This window comes from Elaeis guineensis, chromosome 4 (assembly GCF_000442705.2).
Source record: "Elaeis guineensis isolate ETL-2024a chromosome 4, EG11, whole genome shotgun sequence".
Classification (NCBI taxonomy): Eukaryota; Viridiplantae; Streptophyta; class Magnoliopsida; order Arecales; family Arecaceae; genus Elaeis; species Elaeis guineensis.
Window position 1 is genome coordinate 38,830,953 of NC_025996.2, and position 19,448 is coordinate 38,850,400.

General features: G+C 37.5%; 1 protein-coding gene across 1 annotated transcript in view; it reads right to left on the minus strand.

Annotated features, from left to right (window-relative positions):
- Window positions 1–16,480, minus strand: part of LOC140857468 (uncharacterized) — a 23,817-nt gene extending 7,337 nt beyond the window's left edge. Inside the window, 9 exon segments of the mRNA XM_073256370.1 lie at window positions 1,812–1,916; window positions 2,073–3,748; window positions 3,751–4,353; window positions 4,356–5,697; window positions 9,783–9,945; window positions 10,027–10,064; window positions 12,030–12,152; window positions 12,470–12,667; window positions 16,199–16,480. Coding sequence (XP_073112471.1) covers window positions 1,812–1,916; window positions 2,073–3,748; window positions 3,751–4,353; window positions 4,356–5,697; window positions 9,783–9,945; window positions 10,027–10,064; window positions 12,030–12,152; window positions 12,470–12,667; window positions 16,199–16,279 — 4,329 coding nt within the window. The 5' untranslated portion in view covers window positions 16,280–16,480.
- Between the last annotated feature and the right edge of the window lie 2,968 nt (window positions 16,481–19,448).

Genomic DNA, 19,448 nt, shown 5'->3' on the forward strand with positions numbered 1-19,448 from the left:
CCCTCAGGTTAACTGTGAGGTTGAAAACCTCCCTAATTTCCTCTCTCTTTGTTGCAATTTCTGCACCATCTTTTTTGTTTTGATTGCAGTGATGCCTCCTCCATCAAGAACCCTCACTTGAAGGCCTTCATGGTGACAACTCTCAAATGGCTATGGATCGCTAACAAGATCAAGCTGTGTATTTGAAGAGCATCAGTGGCGATGAGGATGCATCAGAGAAGTAGAGGGTGTAGAGGAGGTGAAGGACAGAGAGGTGGAGGTTAAAAGGGCGTCAAGAGTAGCTAGCAGTGGTGATAATGACTGCTAAGTGGACGATAAGGTTGAGACGAGATGGAGAAGCGGGAGTTGCTGTAAGTAGGGATTGGTTGGAGAGGAAGGAGGTGAAGTAGCGGGAAAAGTGGAGGGTGGAGTGGGGGTGTATGTTGAGGAAGGAGGGTTCGTAAAGGGTGGCGGGGTCATCGAGGTGGAGGTGGAGGATGTTAGCAATGATGGTGTTCAGCAAACTCTCACTTGCTATTTTACCCTCTACAACCACCTCCTCCACTCCCTTACTCCCTCCAAGCCCTCCCCTTTAGATTTCCTCTTCTCCATCTCATCGATGCCAAGTTTGACTTCCTCTCCTATATCTCGCTCTCCTTCCCTCACCCTCACCACAAACCCCACCTCACCAACCTTGGCTACCTCAAATCCATTTCCCACCTCCTCCACTTTGTCCCTGCCATTTCTTGCATTTGCAAGCATGTTCTCTACTCCACTCATATTGATTGCCACCCTCCATTTCTCCCTTACCTGGTTCCCCATCCGCAGCACCCTCTCCATCAGCTAGGTAGGCCTCAATGGCCTCCACTCTGTGTCCAATGCATCCTTGTTGCTACCTACTCCATCGTGTTCTTTCTACTACCTACTCCACCAATGCCCTCAAACCCATCTTCATTTTCTTCATCTTATCCGCTGGCTTTTGCAATGATGAGAAAGGGCGAAGAAGGGAACTGAGCTAATTTTAATGTATGGAAGGTATTTTTCTCATAAAACTCCATCCAGACACCCATAATAACAGCTTTTCCTTCTCTGTTAGCAGATAGTTGACTCCTTATATTGCATGCAGAAATACATGAAATAGCTTGATTTGTAAATAAAAAGGGGTGTCTCTATATGTAAATAAATATAAGGGGCAATTTACAAAAACATTCTTTGCTTTAGTTCTTAATTATTTAGTTCATGTTGATGTTTTAAACACCAGTAGAGATTTTCTCTTTCCTCTTTTTTTTTTTTACCAAAAAAAAACATAATATAGACATATAGTTGTCCCCTCGCTTGTTGGATATGATGATTTTTCTCATTAACATTAACTTCATCTAAGAGCTAACAATTATTGGATAACTACAAACAATTACAAAGTTGTGATATTCCTAAATCAACAAGAAAGAAAACTATCAAAGAAATCAGTGAAGATATTTCCAGATAGATCCATGAATTGCCTAAATTTCCACTTCTTTAACAAAGATCAAAATATTTTTAAACAGACATACAAATCTAATTTGTTGCATGCCATAAAGTTGTTAAGGAACTCAGGTAGGAACATTCATAATACATCTACAACTATAAATACTAATATCCAACAGTAGTTTGATTTCATTCAGCTATAAGGCCTATATGGTTTTCCTGAATTTCTACATTGGTCAATATTAGATCCTGAGAAAAATATTTGTTCAAAACTAGCATATGACACATAAAAATATGGATGCATTTGCACTCTAAATACTTTTGACAATGTGCATTTTTATCCATAAAGAATGGAATAGAACTTGTACCAATATCTTTTCTTCACCAGCACGGAAATGCTTGTCACGATTTTGAGAATTTTGTGCTTGCCTCTCCATTTCATGGTGTTCACTAGTATGCCTCTCTATCGCACTCTAAAATAAATGTCAGACTGTTTGGTCAGCATACATATGAAAAGCTCATTTATACTTGAAGAATTAGGAACAGAAAATTACATAAGAAAAGCTCTTAGAAAAATTGAGCTTTTGGATGAAAGTAAGAAATTTCAGATCTGCATTCAGATGGCATACCTCACTTGAAATTCTGCCATCCCGACATTGATCATTTTTTGTCATCACTTCCCTCTCGATTAGTTGAGCTTCCCTCATTAACTCATCTTTTTCCTGCTCAAGTGATTGTATTTTTCTTTGATACTCGCTGTTTGTTCTCCTGATCCGATTAAGTTCATTCTTCAACTCTGCTTCATAAGCATATGATGCTTCTTTAGCAGTCAGATCACTTTCCAGTCTCAGAAGCTTTTCTTCTAAGGCAATTCTACTGCGTCTGTCATCTTCGCCATCATAAAAGGCCTTCTGCATATTTGCCACTTTCTCCTTTAATGAAACTTTCTCTGTTTTCAATTCTTCACATTCTTCAGTTACTGACTGCAGCAACTCTTCAACTTTTCCCTTTTCAAATTTTGCCTCATCCAGAGAACTTTTAAAAACCAAGATTTCATCCTGAAGATGAGATATTTTTTGCAGCTGAACCTTTAATCTGGAAATCTCTTCCATTGTTTGTTGTTTTTCATAGTCAGAAGCTTTAAGCTTTAATTCCAGTTCATTTGCCATTCTTTTGAATTTCTCTTCACTAGACTTGACATCCTCCATTAGTCTCTTCGTATGCTTGATGTCGGTCATCAACATTTCCTCACTCTGTTTCGAAGCATTAAGCAGATCAACTAACCCTTGCACCTTATTTTTAGACTCCTGTCGCAGTGTTTGTAGCTCCGTCTCATAGAGCTTAACCTTCTCGTTGACCTCCTGAAGACTACATTCCAGTTTAGCTTTATTTGATCGCAGGCTGGAGACTTCGTGTACTGCATCTAATGCCGCTCTTTCTTGTTCATCATGAGTTGAGGACGCCTGTGCAGTGAGGTGTGCAATCTCTCTCTCAAGATTCTCTACTTCAACTGTCTTTTCTGATTGAATCTTATTTAACATGATATGTGCCTGTCTTAAGCCCTCTGCATGTTCCTTGTGCTCTTGGAAAATACTTTCAAGTTCTGACAGCAGTGATGTCTCTTTTGAAGCAATATCCTTTTGCAGGGAAGAAAGTTTTACCTCCAAGAACTCAACTCTTTTACAAAAATCAGAACTCTTTGTTTGTGATTCATCCAATTCAATCTCCAGATGGGTAATGCGTTCGTGCAACCCTAGTTTTTGTCTCCTTAAGTCTTCAGTTAACTTCTGCAGAGAGTTGCACTCCTCAATAAGACTCTCAACTGTAGATTGTAATTTTGAATGTGATCTCCTTAAAACCTCTGCTTCCTCTTGTGCATCTAACAACCGTATTTGTGATTCTTGTAGTTTTTGTTTCAGTTCCACTTTTTGTGTTTCCATTTCAGCTTGCTTTTTTTCAATTTCATCCTTAAGATCCATTATAAGAGACCTTGAATCTTCTAGTTCAAGTCTTTTTGACTCCTTTTCATTTGTTAAATGTCTTAATTGAGCTTCTAGGCCAGATATACGTTCTGATAATTGTACGTTCTCTTGTTCCATCTCAGATATATTCAACTCTAGTTCATTTTTGCAACTTTCAAGTTCAATTGACTTCCTTTCTAGTATCTTATTAGCAGACATATGAGAATCAATGGTGCTAGTAAGCTCCAAAAGATCATGATGCACATCTTCCAAGGATTTAGAGGTTATACTGTTTTCTCTACGTGCAATTGCCAAATCTTCTTCTAATTGACTTTTATCTTTTGAAGATTAGAAATCAGATCTTCTAGTTCCCTTTTGGAATGTTTCAGAATATCAATTTCCTGTTCTTTTAACAACATTCCAGCCTTGAACTCCTCTATCTTAGAGTTGCTTTCCTCTAACTCTTCACTAATGCTCTTGCTTCTGGATTGCATTTCTGCCTTCAGGTTTTCAATTTCTTGTTCTAACAAACTGTTATTTTTCTGCTCTTTTACTTCAGTTCCATCAACACCACCCTTCTCAACCATTATGTCTGCATGTTGAAACACAGACTTGCAGCCGCTTAATAGCGCATTCAACTCAAGTAACTTATTTGTCAAAACCCCTGCCTGCTCCTTTACAGTAATTGTATCTGTGGTGATAGGAACCTTAAAATCAGAATCACTATCATACTCTCTATTTGCAACAGAGTTACCATCACAGCATAGGTCCCTTACATGAGAGAGAGCAATATGAAGTTGATTATTCATTTCAGAAAATAATCTTGGCATTTCTGATGTGCTCCATGATTCCGTTTCTCTTCTTTCAGTAACTACGTCAAAACTCCCCAAGTCAGCATGTTGGAAGTTTTCAAGTTTTTGTTGGAGCTCGGTTAACTCTAAGTTTTTTCTTCTATTTCCGCTTGGCTTTTCTGAAGCTTTATCTCAAGATCACATGCTTGATCCTTATATTGTTGTAGTTCAAACTCAAGATCAGCACAACTTTTCTTGAGGTCATTGATCATGGTTGCTGATGGCTCAACCATATATCCTTCAGTTGACATTTCCTTCCTCTTGGGCTCCCCCTCCAGATGATGTATATGTGATTTAAGTAACTCAGTATTGTCAGGTGAATTATGATCCTGAGACTCAGGGGACTTAGAACCAGGAGAATCCTTCCCTTCTTTGATGTCCTTGCTCAAGTCCTTCACCTTAAATATGAGTTCTAGGTTCTCATCTGTAAGTTCCGCACAGTCTTTCTCTAGCTCCTGCACTTTAGCTTTTAAAACTTCAATTTCCTTTATCAGGTCAGAATGACTTTCAGTAGAAACCATTTCACCGTGTTGAGCATTCAGAACATCAGACAGCTTCTTTTCTAACTTAATGATTTCTTCCTCTTTTAGAGATAGCCTTCTCCTCCATTCTGTGTCAGTATCAGACGTTGCTGGACTCATCAGATCCCCATCAAGTTCACTTACATGATTTTGTTCTGTTAGGGTTTCTATCTCCAATCTCTGTTTTTCTGAGATCTCTTCCAATTCCTGAAGAATAGAGACAAGCTCAACATTTGAATCTTGCATTTTCTTGAGCTGCAGTGTTAGATTGGCATTGGATTCTTTCTGAAACTTCAATTCATCTTCCAGTTCCTTTTGCACATGGATCATACTTTCAATTTTGGCAGAGCTAGTATCAGTATTTGTTTGTTTTGTCATTAACTCATCTAATGATGATTTCAAATGTTCAACCTCTTGTCTCAGGGAATCACGTTCTGTGTATGCAGCTGAAAGCTCCATTTCAAGTTCTCCGTGATGTTTGGATTTGTCAGAACATTCCTTCTTTAATATCTCAATATCAAGCTTTAACTTTCGAGAATGTCTCTCCCACATCTTAGCCTCGTCACGAAGTTCCTCAATGGTTTCTTCAGCAGCTTCAAGGAGATCTTTTGCAGAATCAGAGGGTCTTACTGATAACGGAGAAAGACCATTCGTGGATGTTTGTGCTGCAGCCTCTTGCCACTGGTTTGTATTAAAGGAGGATCCTGAGGCTCTAGAATTGAAGGATGACTGATTTGACTTAGAAATGTCATCACCAGGGCCTGCACTATATGTTGAACTAACATGAGAGTCAGTTGAATCTTGTCTTCCCATGTATACTCCCCCATTTGAGCTGTCTCTGGGAGAAAAAGTTGCTTTTCCTATGCAACTATCTCCCGAGTCGGAACTCCGATGGGACCCTGATGCTGAGAAACTTCTGTCCTGAAGAAAACAAGCAACATCAATAAACACAAGAAAAAAAAAAAAGAAGCCTAAACATGTCAATGCCTGTAGTAAAGAGTAGCTCATGACCAAATCAAAACATAATGACAGGCTGCAAACAAATCCATATCCTTTTCAGTATGCAAAAAATATTCCCAGTCATTGTCAATATACACAAAAAGTCACACAGGATTCAGATAACATCTGTTAACAAGATAAGGCACGTAACACATGCTGAGAGGAATAAATTACACATTTAATTAAATGACATAACCCATTGAACAAGAGGGGGCTGCTTAGTTACTATAACATGCTATGCAGGGAAAGCAAGCAAGACCATCCGATGTCTATCCAAAAAATAGCACATCTGAAGGAGTGATTAAATCATTTAGGGCCTGTTTAGACATTCCTACAGAATTAGGCTGAAATCCTGTAGGAATCAGACCTGTTGGCCCATCTATCTTGCATTTTCATAGAGCCTGTTAAACCCAACCCAGATCCTAGCCTTTGAACTGCAGGATTTGAGCTGGGTGGTATTGGTCCATGCTTAAATGGACAGTTCAATCCATGAATCTTATATGATTTTCAGCCCAATCTGCAAACATGCCCTTAGAAAATTTAAAATCCAAGCTCCATCTACAAGAGCGGACCTGAGATTCCACAATGTACAAAGCTTACATATATTCCTACAGCAAGCAGACAGATACGCTACATATCTGAAGCTGACATAAATTGACCTGATCACATCGAAACCATCATCCTGTGGAGTTTTGGATCAAAAATTTTGACCCTCTTCAAATGTGGATAGTAAATAGGTCACATGGGACCTGATCTGAACCTGAACCGACATGAAATTCCTAGGAGCATATATTCCCACCCATCCTAACCCTCCTCAAGTATAAGAGACTAAAGTTATGTTATTCATAACCTTTGTGTTGTCTAATTTACTTGTGTTGTTAATGGTAACTTTAAATTTTCTCACTTATTAATCTTAAATGAAATGTGTTGTCACATCATATGTTTAGTGACATAATAGAGTCCTGAAACCTATACATGTCTCTATGCTTATTTTGAAGATCATCAGTCCAATTTAACCAAAAAACCTGATAGAACACAAGAATAATTCTTTTTTAACCAAATCCAACCCAAACCACATAAAGAGAATGAGGCATTGATTCAAAGGTTTGAACAAATTCAAATACATCAGGTCTTGATTATTCCAAAATCCAATCTGACCCTACCAGCTTGCATGCCTCCACAAACCTGAGCTTTGAGAAATAAATCTTTAGCTTTTTATTAAGAACTCATTCCATCCCCCAACCCCCCCACACAGCGCCCCCCCCCCCCCCCCTCGTTACCCCATTTCACCTCCTTGTTGACCTTACTTCCCACCATTTTATTTGAAGATGTCAGATGCTTGAGACAATCAGGATTCAAAGGCTTAAGGCTCATTGGGGAATATGTGCTCCACCAATCATAAAGGGTTTAAGTTCCCAAGTGTGCTTATACAAGAAGAGCATGCTGGAAAATCCAGATCAAACTGAACTGGCTAGGAATGGGATGCTAGTTCATTTAGATAGCCATGCAAAACAGAGGGTTATGTGTTAGTCTTATAGTCATGTTTTCTCATCCATACCCAAGGATTCAGGCCCCCGTGAGACACTGGGACGGGGTTCCATTCCATGTGTCGGGACAGGGCGTCCTGCTACCATTCCAGCATCCCGGTCGGGATACCTTGGGACATCCTTTATCCCAAGTGTCAGAATGGAGTGGGACGGCAGCGCATCCCATTTCATGGAAAAACCGGGACAACCCATCCCAAGAGATTTAAAACCTTGTCTATACCCTCCTCTTTCCAACAAGTATAGACATTGCACAGCTTTTTTCAGTAGGAAAACCAAGATACCAATATGCTATACTTGTATAAATTAATAAAACATCCAATTACCAACAATATATGTTGATCAATAAAAAGTTTTATTTAGTAATCTGCTGTTATTATATTATGGGGCTGCTTTTATTTTATTCGTTTTGTTGTTACTGGTCCTTTATTGGAGTCCATTAAGGCCCAAACTTATGCAATATTTGACCAATCACTTGTTAAGGCCATATATCTCTTCTTTGACCTAACTAGTGACTAGCATACCTTTACAATAAAAGATAGATACCACATGGTGAATTTTGTACTCTGCAGCATTCCTTCTTATCCCTCCTCTCTGCCTTCTTTGTCTTCTTTCCTTCTTTCCCCGCTTCTCTTCTGCCTCATCATCTTTTTATGTCTTCTTTTACTTGCTGTTTTGATACCATAACATGTTATAGAGCCCAGTTAAGGCATGATGTTTCCTGGTTGCACAATTTCAAGGATAGCTGTTGGATATATATCTTGATTGTGCTGGTTGCAACAAGTTCGATCCTGATTGTGCTTCAATGGTTTCCTCATAATGCATGGGATCTGTGTGATCCCATGTGTCTTGTCAATTGATCATAACCCAACATGTATCACATGATGCCATGGAAGAGGGCTGTTGATAGCTGACAATGATTGTATGAGTTGATTTTTATTGAGGCATATTGTAGTATCAAGATGCAATATTGGGACAAACATTGTGGTAAAATGCTCTTGGCCTGCTAGAAATCAGTGAATTATGTGCTTGTTGTCTTGTCATGAAGAAATCAGCATGTCATTATTTGATTGTTATTTTGCGAGAATGTGAATAATTGTCCAGAGCATGCTTGTCCTCAGTCTTAGTTGTTCTAGAATTGGTGTTTATACTCCTTGCTGCATTTTTTTTTCTGTTTACTGTTATCTCCATTGGTGAGTTGAGATAGTGATGTTAAGGCAGGGAGTTCCATGGGTGATATGTTTGCAAGGTTGTCAAACTGCCTAGATGAAGCCAAATGGTGGCACCCCCCCAAGACAGGCTAGGTGGCGGCCTAGGTGCTTAGGTGGATACCCAGGGAGGAAAGCTTTCTAAGTTTTACTGTAAATATCATGATCATATTCACAAACAGATCATGAACATATATCATATATATGCTATTTTTTACTGACATGGGCATCATGGAACCTATTTTTCATACTTAGAAGTTGAAAGATCAAAAGCCATACAAAGAGAGTAGCAACCACATTGCATCCATTATAGCAGCCAATAGGTTACAGAACAAAACCAATACCTAGAAAAAAGGAGGAGAAGGGCAGGAAGCAGTAGCCAGCAAGCCGCAAGGCCGCAACCAAAGAAGAATAAACAGGAAAAATTAGGGGGAAAAGGGAAAAAAATGGTCACAAGAAAAAGAGTTAGAAGTAGAGGAAAAATGTTAAAAAATTAAAGGAAGGAGAAGAAAATGAAGATTGATCTAAACAAGAAAAAAATGAAAAAAAAAAATATAGACAAGCTTGGCATTAGTATTGACCACTGTAGCTGTTGTTGTTACTTGTGGAGGTTAGGATGTGAAAAATGTCAACTTGATGAAGAGGAGGAGTAGTAGAAATGGATCAGAAAATGGGACTTTTTAAGTGGATTTGCTCAGCTGCATAGCTTTTTTTTTCCCTGGTTGAAAATGGAATAGTCCTACCCACCCAATGTAGATAGATAAAGGAAGACATACCTATATGAGAAAAGGGGGATGTAAGTTTATGACAACACATGCACACAACATGCCTAGAAGTAAATTCAGGACCTAACATGCAGATATAGTAGCTCTCCACTCTGATAGCAAACAAAGATCTAATAACAGATTTATGTTGGCCCCAAGTAATCTGATCGTATAAGAATACTCCAAAAGGAACAACTATGAAAACTCAGAACTACATCAAACATTATTATTAATAGATGGGCAGCTAAAAAAGGCAATTATACGCTAAAGGAAGCCCTTGATACGTGTGCATCACACATGCAGTGCATCTAGAAAATACATAAATTAGTACCAGTGCATGAAAAAAAAAAAATCAGTATATCTAACATCAGGCAACCATGTATAAGTGTTTGCACAATCATGTAGTTCACCATATGAATCTAAGCATGCAGGTTATTTTTTTTTTCTTTTCAAGCAAGCATCAATAATAATCTTGAGCAAGAGAATCACACCCTATTTCCAGGTTCGTCTGGATTAGTGCCCAAATTATTGCTGGTTGAAGATACCACACTTCTATTAAACATATTATCGGATCCATCTGATTTGTTGTCCATGTCATCATCGTTAGCATTTAGATCTTCAAGATGTGATGCTTCTCTCCAAGATTTTCCATCCCTGCACAATTCAGACAATGATATGAATCATTGTTGTTATGCAGGCTCTAGAATCTCCATTCACAACCGAAAAGTACGAAACCTGGATTTAGATTTTGGGGTGGCACATTGGATCCTGAGCTGCAGATAAAAATGCATAAAAAGTATCAGTCAAAACCATTTCCAGGAAAAGCAATCAAGATGATTTCACATATCAAAGGAATATATAGAGCGATGAAATAAACAGTGTTGTATGGACACAGATATTAGCTTGAGGTGGATGTTTATCCAAGTTTCTGAATTGGCAATAGAAAAAAGTAAGATACTAGGACATATAACAGAAAAATTTATCGAAAATTGTAACAGCTTTAAGTATTTATTAAATTTAAGAATATTAGAAGATCACATACTAGACTATCACTTGTCCAGATGTAACATCAAAGGGATCTTAGGAAGTGGTAAGAAGTATGTTATAGAAGATGTTCATATGCTATATTTGCTTATATTTGAGAGTGTTGATGTGAACCAAGGACCACCAAGCCATGCTGAACCGAGGGGTATGAGGCAATACCAAACCAGACTGACTAGTTATGTGCATGGTTCAGCTGGTCAATGCAGTCCCCTTTTTCTCTTTCTTTTTTATATATATTAAACCATCGAGAGGTTCAAGAGGCTTCTCTCTAGTGCTCCCTCTCTCTTGATTCTTTTCTCTCTCTATGATCTCTCTCTTTCCAGCAATCTCTCATCTCCAACAATCTACATCGATCAATGCTGATGCTCTCTCCATCGAATGACAGTTCGGACTTTCTCTTGTTTGATCGACAATGACACCGCCTCCCTCAATCCAATACATTTTTGGGTCCTCAATTGATGCTGACACTGATGCCTCACCCTCAATATGTCCATCTCTCTCTCTCTCCCTCCTTTTCCTTCTCCCTCTCCCCACTCTCCCCATCCCTCTTTCTCCCTTCCATCTTGTCTATGTCCCCTGGTTCTCCTTCTAGAGTTAGGATTAGATTTTCCCCCTCTCTGGTCATCAATGATCACTACACCCATCTCTCTCTCTCTCTCTCTCTCTCTCAGTTCTCCTCCTCCTACGATTAGGATTAGGATTTCTCACTCTTCCCTCCTCTTCACCCGATCTTTCATTTCTAGTACACCTCGGCTTGGTATGATATGCATCGGTACATATTGAACTAGTCACTAGCTAGTATAAGCCCAGTATTGGTTCAGCAAACCTTGGATCTGTCAATGATGATGAAATTGGCAACAATGAGCTAGGTTGTATTTGATGCAAGGTTTAATGTGAGAAGGAGGGAGTCCATTCATCAGATCAAAAATAGCAACCATCCATGTTTCCTCTCAATTCCATTGCTTGCTCCTATCGCTAGTGATAACCACTCCCTGACGTACACGTATATATATGTAGCTCCCAACAAAAATCACCACTTCACTGAATACATTTATTATATGTTATCCAGATACTTTGTTTTAACCTAGAGTACCCATATCCCAAACATAACAATGGACATTACTATAACATTTGGACATGGTCCCGTAAGAAGAAATCTCTTATTATAATGTTCCAACACTTGGACCCACACCCACAACCAACATATGAACCCAAGTTCATGTAACAAGCATGTATTCATCCATCTCACCAAATCTTCTCGGTAGAATAGCAGATCAAGCATGCAAAACCAACCTTCTATCTAAAATTATTTAAGAAAAAAATGTCAATCTTAAATAAATACTTTCCATTATATAACAAATTTGCATTCTACTTCCAAACTTCAGGAGATTTTGTACTTAAAATGAAATTTAACCACTTCTTAGTACAACTTGTTTGACTTCTAGACCACATCAAACTCCTTGGCCATTATTAGAAGGTAACTTTGTCATAATTCAGGATGTGCAATAGTTTTTTTATAATTAATTTTCAATTTAAACACATATATCAGTTAAATGAAATTGCAACAAAAAAAGGAGCATCCTTTTTTGGAATAGGGATGTCAAAACTCAAAATAGACTCACAGCAATGAAGTATACATACGAGCAGGTACAGAATGCGAATCAGAGGACCAGACTGAAGTGAATAACATTCACCTGTAAAAGTGTGCCATAGTTGCACTTTTTCAATGGCAATGAAAGAGGCCCAGAATCTCTTGAACTTAGATAATCTGTTAGATTCAAGGTAACCTCTCCAAGAAAACCAGTTCTAGCTGATCCCTGCATCAAGAGAACAACCAAAGCAGTGACTTCATCAACGTACAGCCAATGAAAATTGGCTCTGAATGGTTATTTGATAAACACGCACATACACAAAGCAGTGACTTCATCAACGTACAGCCAATGAAAATTGGCTCTGAATGGTTATTTGATAAACACGCACATACACACACATTTTTAGGGACATAAACACACATATATACATTCATATATGTATTTATGTATGTGTATATATATATATATATATATATATATATATATATATATATATATATATGCATATGTATTTGATTCGTAGTCAAGGATGAGAATCAGACCATGGAAACCACAATTTTAAATTGGCATTCCTCAAGTTCTTTTGATGCACCATTTTGAGAAACAAATATAGATTCTGAAATACTCTCAGTCCATTGACAAGTTCCCCCATGCACTGTTGTTTTGCTGGACTTGGCAATTGTTTTTCCAGTCCCCAGAGAGATAATAGAAAGAAAAAGCCTGTCCCATCCTTTAGGAACCTGTATAAACAAAAACTAAATAAGGAATTTAAAATATGATAATTAAATGAATGGAAGTACAAGTAGCTCATAACACACAAAAAAAATCAAATTGCAAAGTTTTTCATCAATGAAATTTTATTAGCAAAACCGCTCTAAAAGAATGATTCTATATTCTTGTTTCAATAATGACAAGTGCAGTGTTACCACAACATTCTCCTGCAGCATTCACAAAGATAAGAGCATTGTGCACTAGTAAATAACTACATAAGCAGTAAATATGTTTTTAAAAGTTATAAGCTAGAAGAACATAAATACAATTCCAAATCTTAATTGAGAATCATGAACATGGCAATTTTAAAATCTGGTGAGTTTGAATAATAGAAGTTAATGTTTTTGGGCAGCCAGTAATTTAGACGTGTCCGGTGATAAATCGAGCTAATGTCTTCCACTAGGCCAATTTATTGCCATGATGTGCTCAAAGACTGATGTTCACATGTTTCAATAAAAACAATGCAATGAAGCGTGTTACTACAACATTGTCCTTCAGTACTTTCTAAGAAAAGAGATGCATAACAGTAGAAAGCTAAAAAACCCAGCATCAAATGTATATGTAAAAGACATAAAAACTAAAGAGAATTTAATCTAGTCTCAGATCTTCACTGTTAATCATGAAGGCAAGTTCAAAGTTCAAAGTTCAAATGAGTTCAGAGGACAAAAGCTCATGATACTAAGCAGCAATGATCAGTATTTTAGGTATACTCCGTGACAGATTAAGCTAAGAGTTTCATGACGTGATTCTAGGATTCCTATGTTTCAATGAAGACAATGCACTACACTTACAATATTCTCCTGCAGCAAAAATAAGAGATCTCGAACAGTACACAAACACACCAGCATCAAGTATATATATAGAAAACATGTCTGCCACGAGAACCTAGTTATAAGTTCAAATCTTCACTGATAATAATGAATGTGACAACCTTAAAGATCGACTGAGTTCAGAGGATAAAAGCTAATGTTCCTGAGTAGCTCTGGTATTGCAATTTAAATATAGTTAGCAATTGATATTGTCATTGATAACTTTTATAAAAGATCATACACACCTGAACAATTAGATCATGGATGAACCTTAGATATGACATGAAACAGAAAAAGTAATGTGGTATAATAAGAAGAGCATATAAATTGAATATCTATAACTATTAAAAAGGTCAACTTAGGACTTCTTTTTTATTTTGATGAAGTTTTCATGTGCTAAATTCAAAATGGGATAGTATTCTTATTGGAGATTGTGTCAAGGCATTTAATACTTTATAGTTTATACCATGAAATCAGTTCGCTATATCATACTGCAAGAATTTTATTGCAGACAATTGGAGCTAATAACCCATGTTTTTAAATTGCAGATCATGAAAGGACTATTTTATCCAATTTGGTACCATGCATAATCGTCATTTAACAGCTTTCTTGTCTACCCTTGCTATCTTAAAAATCTCATCGCCACCAGCACCTAGGGCTGGCAAACGAGCAAGCTGTTCACAAGCCAGCTCATGTTCGGCTCAAATTTCAGCTCAAGCATAGCTCGCTTTTTTGGTAGATGAGATGAGCTTGAGCTGATTTTCCAAGCTTAGAGTTTAAACAAGCTGGGCTCAACTCGCTTGTTTTTGGACCAAGAGCTAGCTCATTAGGTTATATCATATTATTTATATTTATATATTTATGATATTTTTACATATCATATTATATTTATTCTTTGTCACACATGCAAGTTATTTTCCAGACTTTAAATATGCAACACTTTCAGTTTCAGCCATTATTATTTTGTAGAGTTTCCTACAAGTACAGCAAACCATGAGATAACATCCTCCCTTCTAGCTGTATTAGACTTATTGTCATCTATCATCTTTCCCTCTACTATTCTATAATAAAACATTCAATACAATGAAAAAAAATGCCATGCCGGCATCCCTCAATCATCAACTTGTCAATCAGAATTCATTTTCATATTCCAGCAAAGCATATTTTCATAGAATAAATATAAATTATCTATCTTTTTAATGTCTAATCAAATAAGAACCTAATATAATAAGCGTATTAATTATGGGTTAAATCACCAAGATTTATCCATCAAGCGACCCTCATTAGCCAAATGCTCCTATTTTGGAAAATATGGGTTAAATAATGTCAAATTTTTTTTATATCCAGAAGACTAGTACAAGTTTCTGATAGGGTAGAGAGGCAAAGTACAAATAGTTGAACCATCACATGTAGGGCCATGTATCTCATGAGATTCTGTTTTAGAGTAGTTTATCGTGACATTTTTCGCCATATCACTAAAAACTTAGCTGTTTGGTTCACAAGAGATGTCATGACTTATAAGTCCACTTAATTAATCTTACTTGATCTTACACCTAGTAACCCTTCCATAAAATAAATAAATCATCCCATATGTGGCGTCTGTTAGCTTATATTGTGTTTTGGCATACCTGAAAGGGCAGAAATCCATGTTGTCACTTAGAGGAGACACTAGATATTGTATGTAGGCCTAGACTCAACACATTAGCCCCTGGAGCATGGTAAAGAAATTGCACTAATTTTACTTGGCCCTAAATTCAAGGGGAAAAGTTCTAATCCTATCAAAGAAGATAAGCAGGAGAATGCCTAGGGGGCGCTTCCCTCACACCCTCACATAACAGGGAAGCAATCCCCACCATCCATAAGCTCTACTCCTAATCCTCTACCTTTTCTCTCTTATGCACTCTTCTCTTCTCTCCTATCTAGCTCTTGGTGCGAGAGGCACATGAGAAAACCTGGCAAGTATTCTACGTGAGCAAAACCAGTGCAACCGTACAAGTACATCCATGTAACTGAGGTTCCTAAAGTTGCATTAACTGATTATCCACTTGTTTGCATATATTTGAGAAAAATTGTTGCATGCTACATTGTTGGGTTATATGGGTCTGTGATAGAACGTTATTGCACTGCATTCTGCTTCTTCCATGCCCACATTGATGCATGAACCTTAAAAATCCTCCAATCTCCACGCCAATAACATAGACAAATTCTCCAAATTGCCTCAGGTCAAGAGAACTTAAAGGCAGAGTCCCACGTTTCAAGAAGATAATATTCAAGATTCCACCTTGCCTAAAACAATGGACTCATCACTCTAATTGCCAAAAGAAGAATATCAGCAGAATGAATGTTCTTGAAAAGATAAAACCTATCCCTCCATTTTCACCAAAAGGATCCCTTATTTAAAATAGATTCTATTTTCAGTGGCTGACAAAGGGAAAAAAATATCGAAGAGAGAGATCAAAGGGCAATTAATGCCGCACCCAAAAGATCAAATTTTGCACACAAATCTGCATCCCAGAAACCAAAACTCATTTACTTCATTCATCCACTGACTCTAATAAATCCGCCCCAGTTCCAAGAACAAAAGGGCAAGAAAAGACGAAATAATCCACATAATTAACGATTTAGCGTCTAATCAAATCGAAAAAAAAAAAAAAGGAGAAAAGATAATAAATACACAAACAATTAGAACACCTGGAATGCCTGGAAATTGGATAATTTGAACTCGATCCTGTCTCCCAATCGATCGGACTTGTGCCTGTGCAACTTGAACATCTTCAACACCCCCCCCCACCCCCTTCCTCTCCTCTCTTCTCGCGTTCTTCTCCGGCTCCTACGAGGGCGGATCAATGAGCCACCCCGCTAAAAGAAAGATCCAGGAGAGCGAAAGATTCCATCCTCTCTTCCCTTGTTGGGAGGTTAGAGCAGAGAGAGAGAGAGATTATTTTACTTCTTTTTGGTGGCCTTTTAAGGTGTTTTGGCGTTTTCTCAGTTATAAAGTCAGGCGATATAAAGGCGGGGGAGGAGGAAGACTATGCTAACGCACCTACTGACCGTCATGCGGCCCCGATGCCGTTACCAAATTCCCCCTTCCACGGATTCCAGACACGTGGCAATTGCCAATCCGTCACATTCATCCCATCAATAAATATGCCTTTTTTTTATTGTGCAATATCACAGATTTCAATTAGCTGTCCGGCTGATACTGGATCTATTATATCGAAATCTCAACAAAATTTTCTTGTGGACCTATGAAACTGTGAAGTCCTCAAATAGTAGGAATGTTTTATATAATAGTGATAAGCCGCTTAATTAATTGATCATGGAGTTACCACATTAATAATTATGAGCTTTGTAAATTTTACTATTTTATTTTCATTACAGCTTTGACAGTAGAAAGATAAGCTAATAAGATCAAAGATACATGTTGTAACTGTCCCAAAAACCTTCTTTTGTAGTGTGAATGTTTGGATGATTTTTAATATAATTTTTAAAATATAATATCTGTATTAGATGGAAAGAAAAGGTGATGAGCTTCCAAAGCTGATAACGTATGATCCACTGATTAACATTGTGAAAAAAAAAAATCAATCATATTTTCGCACGAAGGATGCAACCTGAACTCTAGGATTAATGGCATAGAAATAAAGTAAAAGGTTAATTAAAAAAAAAAAAAAAGATGTGGAACTTATTAAAGATGGTAATACATCTGGGCATCGTAGTATTCACCGAACAAACCAGCTGGCAGCTTTAGATGGGCCGCGGACGCATGGGAGCAGGCATTTGTTTCCATGCTGAACGAGCATCCGTGCAGTACCCGTTGTACCAAAGAAAACCACCAGCCAATCTGAAACGCACAGTTGTCCAAAATTAATTCACGGACAAGGTGGGACCAGCTTTTTTGCCCTTGTAAAGAACGAACGGGTGGAATTTGAAGAATGGCCCTTAGAAGCCGATTTGCATTGGAAAAGGGATTCCTGTTATCGCCGGTGTTTCGCTACATGGAGCACCGACTCTTTAATCCCAATTTGTTTGATCTAAATCTACTGCTAATCCAATGGAGACTTGGTGTTTAAAACAAAACAAATCACTGATTAGCCTAATGAAGACGGTGGAAAGGGCAAAAGCAAAAGCTTGCTTTCTTGAGATCGGTCACGGGTACCATTATAGGTTTGATATTTTCACCCTTGGTTCCCTTTGGAAGTGGCCTTTTGTGACCAACTTTTTCACAGCTAGCGGACAATACTATGTCGTAGTTCAGGCATAATTATGCCTAGAAAAAAGAATGGCATGGCACAAGAAGTCATTAAGGATCGTGCATGCACATTTGTGAACAATTCAAGAAGTTAAAATGGGGCATTTCTTTTATAGTAATCAACAAAGATAACCTGTTCTGCCTTGGGTGCTACATGATCAAGGGTGTGAGATTGGCATAAATTAGAACTTGCAAGATAGAAGATGAATGCAACTACTTCTTCAAGAAATTATAGCTTTGCATTTTTTTTTTTTATTTATAAGATAGTTGTAGTACCATGCAAAATATGGCTCATATAGGACTCTACATATGGGGAAAGTTTTTACATGGAGTATGATTTATTATTGAAGGATTTAAAGTGGTATATTCCTTATTTTTGTCTGAATAATTTCTTCCAAGATCCTGTCCGGGTGAACACGCTCGGATGTTTTTGCTCTAGAGCATTTAATAGATTTCTTTTACTATCAAGAAAAAAATTCTTTTTGATTAGTAGCACACTTGATAAGAAAAAAAAATCTTTTTGATTGGTAGCACACTTGTTGGAGAGGCTGGCTTAAACACATCAGCAAGATCAATGGTCATGGTTCTCATTGGGATTATAAACACATTTTGGTAGCCTGTCAAACCTTCGCAGAAGCCTAAAAAAGACAAGATGCGGTACATAGATTGTACATAGATTCAGAAGAGGGCAAGAATTTTCGTCCCAAAATTCCCTCTCCATGTTTGGACATGTTACCACGGTCCCCAACACATGAACAAGAGTTTCCAAACCCAATTTTTTTTTTAAAAAAAATGGTTGAATGCTTATTCTCCTGCTTCGTACTCATGCACTAATTGTCTCAATAGGAGCCACGTCGTACAATTGTAAGAAATTTGTATTTGTACCTCAAAACAGGGGATTATGTACGTGTCAAGTCCAAAATAGTTTAAGTTCCCACTTCTTTTCCGTAACTCAGAAAAATAAGTCAAAAAGTCACTCAGGTGACTGGCAAAACCAGTTTGCTTCATTAGCTGGTACGTTTCATGATACCAATTCAAAGGAAGCAAGCATAGTGCACTCTAAACATTTTTGCACTTTATGCTCCCATCATGTGGGCTATTTGTCCACAAGGATAGAGAGGGGCTCCAGGATTTTCACTTCACAGAATACGTACTCCACTATATATGGGGAGACGAATTTTTACCTTAGTTGTTGTAATTAATGAACGCTACAACCGTATTATATTTATAATTATTTATAGGATCTTAACATTCTTTCTATTTTGTTATATAACAAGGCATCATAGATCCATGCTATTCCAACAATTCATGACTCCTATCATAGCATCATAATATCTTTAGATAGAGTTAAAGAAAAAAGTATGGTATTACAAGGGGTGCAACAGTTAGTTAATGATTGCTGAAGGATAAGGCATCATTGAGACTATTGGCTAGCATGAGCAAGGAGTTTGACTTGGAGTTGGGCAATGATAGCAATTTATAATTAGAAAAGGTAAATCATCACTTAAATTAGGTAAGAATAGAATTCCATGATGAATATATCATGTACTGATAGAGGGAAGGCATATGATACATCCAAAAAGAGGAGAAAACAACAGCATAAAAAGTTTTTACCAGCATAGCTCTCATCAAGAAATGCATAGAAGGCAGCGTTCAAGGATTATTACAAAAAAAATAAAATATAATAAA